The following is a 3100-nucleotide window of genomic DNA, read 5'->3' as shown; positions in this document are numbered from 1 at the left end:
CGTAATAGAAGCGCTTTAGTGCCCTCTATTATACATGGAGTATTGCTTCGGGTTTAAAGGTTAACTTCTAAAAAAGTTGTCTCTATGGAGTTGGGAATGGTGAATTGGAATCTCATGCGATTGCTAATCAACTTGGTTGCCAAGTTGGTGCCTTCCCGTTCACATATCTTGGTCTTCCAATCGGTTGCAAAATGAATAAGTTGAAAGATTGGAATCCGGTTATTGAAAAGTTTAAGGAACATCTTGCGAGTTGGAAAATGCGTTCGATGTCATTTGGAGGAAGATTGGTTCTTATCAAATCGGTTCTTTCAAGTCTCTCTTTGTATTTTTTTCTCGCTATTTCTTGCCCCTAAATGTGTGCTAAAATTACTCGAGTGTGTGAGGAGAGTGTTTTTTTTGGGTGGGGTCCATTCGGGGTCTAAAATCTCTTGGGTTAAGTGGGATAATATTTTGGCCTCTTATGATAACGGAGGCCTTAATATCGGTTCTCTTAATGCGGAAAACTTGGCTCTTCTTGCAAAGTGGTGGTGGAGGTTTAAAACCGAAACCAACTCACTTTGGGCTAGTGTTATTCGTAGTATTTATGGTCCGTCGGGTGGTCTCGAGCCGGGTGATGACTTACGTTATCGCCCCTCTCTTGGCACTTGGCGGAATATTATCCTTGCAGGTAATTCTATCGAAGATCTTGGACTCAACTTCTCTAATACATTCTCGAAAAAAATTGGGAACGGCGAGGCCACTTCTTTCTGGGGTGATGTTTGAATCGGGGACAAGAGATTGATGGACGTGTTCAACAGGCTATATCGGTTAGAAACAGTAAAAAACGCCAAGGATTGCAGCAGGCTAGTTAGCAATGGGTCGGGCTTCTCATTCTCGGCTGAATGGGCCAGGCAGCCCACTGGGAGGGGTGCTATCGAGCTCACTTCGCTGACTGATTTGCTGGATGGTTTGATTCTCAACGACAGGGACGACACTTGGGTGTGGAACTTGGACGATGGAAAGATTTTCACTGTTAAAAAATTATCCGATTTATGTGATGAAAAGACACTCCGAATAGGCAGCAACAACTCAAGAACTCTTCGCAATAATCTCGTGCCGAAAAAAATAGAGGTATTTGTATGGCGGCTCATGAAGAAAAGGCTACTGGTCAGAATCGAGTTAGATAAACGTGTCATCGATCTACATAGTGTGAGATGCCCCATTTGTGACGATGACATTGAGACCACGGATCATATTGTTCTTTTTTGTGCGTTTGCTCAAGACATTTGGAACAGGGTGTTTCGATGGTGGGGGCTTGGGTCATTCTCGAATCTTAGCTTCAATGAAATTCTAAAAGGTAATGCCGGGGTCAACATGTCTTCTTTTGGAAGGAAATTGTGGCAAGCTATCGAATGGGTGTGTGTATACTACATATGGAAGAACCGCAACAATCATACTTTTCGTGGATCGTCTTGGAGCGCTTCTGTTACTCTAAACGAAATTCAAGTTAAGTCATTTGAATGGATTTCTCTTCATTCGAAGGGGGAAAAATTCGAGTGGCTTACTTGGCTTAGTAACCCTTTTTTGTATCTTAATTGTTAATGCTTAGATTTCTAATGGTTGCATGCTTTGCAACCAAAGTATCCTGTATTCGTGACTTTGTATTCTTTTCTCGTGATTTAATAATATTTATATTGTCTTGCTTTTCAAAAAAAAAAAAAAACAAAAAAAAAGTTTTGAAATCCTTAAAAACTAAGGTGTCATGATTGTGCTCCATGATATTTTATTTCGTGTGAAAATAATAAAATTGAGACGAAGAGTGACATTAATATAATTGAGAAATATACAATGTTACGACTATGTGAATTTTCAACTCGTGAAATGCTGATCCGGACCGGTGTCCGGTGATCTTTATCGTTTCTATTCCGTTGTACACATGTTTAAATGATCAATATATTTGCTTCGTGTCTTTTGTCACGTGATCAAAGTGTGAAGTTTATTTTTTTCGTAGGTTGGAGTACAAGCAAGGTTGCAAAATTTGCTATCTGGGAATTAATCCGTCGGAACTTTGGAAGGAGTAATCGGTAATTCGAGGATTAGTCGGGGATTAATCGTATTATACTTTATACATTTAAATATTAAATTTTAAAAATTATATGTGTAAATATTGAAGAAAACCATAAACATAAACATAAATTTTAACATAATTGTTTAAAATTGTTTATTTTGTTCAAAAAATATGAAATTCTAGTTTAAAATCATGTTAAAATGTTGATCAATTTTGACTTCGACCGACTTTAATTACTAAATTCGATATTGACCCATCAATCGACGTTGACCGATTAATTAAACGAGTTTTGAAAAATTAGAACATATGCTTTTAAAAATGAGTAATCGGGAATTAAACGGTGAATGATCGGATTTTTTAGAACAATGAGTATAAGTATGTCGCTCCTTTGCTAATTAAGTTTGGTAAATGCAATTTTTAATATAGTTGTAACCATATTATTTATTTAAATTTTTTTTTTTTTGTCCTGATCATTATTATTGTGTATTGTGTATTTTGTTGGTATTGGTGAATTGTTTCTTTAATAAAAAAGAAATAAAAGAAAGATAAAAAAATGGCCGGTCCTTCTTTAATCCATAAAGTTAGGAACCAATTTTTTTTTCCGGTGAAAATATATATATATATATATATATATATATATATATATATATATATATATATATATATATATAAAAAGATCGTAAATATCCGGTGGAGTACACAAACGATTACAATTGAAAGGTCTCGCTCTGATCGTCCTACACAATGGACGATAACATTGAAAGAGAGCGAGCACATTAAAAATGATTGAAAATGAAATTGAAAGATACAATACAATCGTACTTCCCACCAAACCTAATTATAAAACTATATAAAAACTGATCTCGTATCCAACACCGCAATCGCCACTACATAGAAGCTGCACAACTAAAAAGAACGCCGGGCACTCCAGCAGCACCTAACCCGAGGCCTGCAAACCAAAATAGCCTCTCGTACCCGAAAACCCTGTACAACTCCTAAACCAGAAAAACACAAGCCCGTCGAATAAGATCAAATCCCCGTTCGAGCGAAAAA

The 3100-nt window shown here is 36.5% G+C and overlaps 1 protein-coding gene across 1 annotated transcript; it reads left to right on the top strand.

Moving 5' to 3' along the window:
• The first annotated feature begins 780 nt into the window (after positions 1–780).
• LOC139847085 (uncharacterized) lies at positions 781–1581 on the top strand. Its single transcript, XM_071836692.1, has one exon. The coding sequence runs from the start codon at positions 781–783 to the stop codon at positions 1579–1581; it is 801 nt and encodes a 266-aa protein (XP_071692793.1).
• Positions 1582–3100: the final 1519 nt, after the last annotated feature.

This window comes from Rutidosis leptorrhynchoides, chromosome 1 (assembly GCF_046630445.1).
Source record: "Rutidosis leptorrhynchoides isolate AG116_Rl617_1_P2 chromosome 1, CSIRO_AGI_Rlap_v1, whole genome shotgun sequence".
Lineage (NCBI taxonomy): Eukaryota > Viridiplantae > Streptophyta > Magnoliopsida > Asterales > Asteraceae > Rutidosis > Rutidosis leptorrhynchoides.
Note: the sequence above shows the minus strand (reverse complement) of the source record. Positions and strands in the feature narration are given on the sequence as shown.

What these genes read in the sequence shown, in the direction of transcription:
- LOC139847085 (XM_071836692.1), top strand. Translation starts at nt 781, where the DNA reads ATGGACGTGTTCAACAGGCTATATCGGTTAGAAACAGTAAAAAACGCC.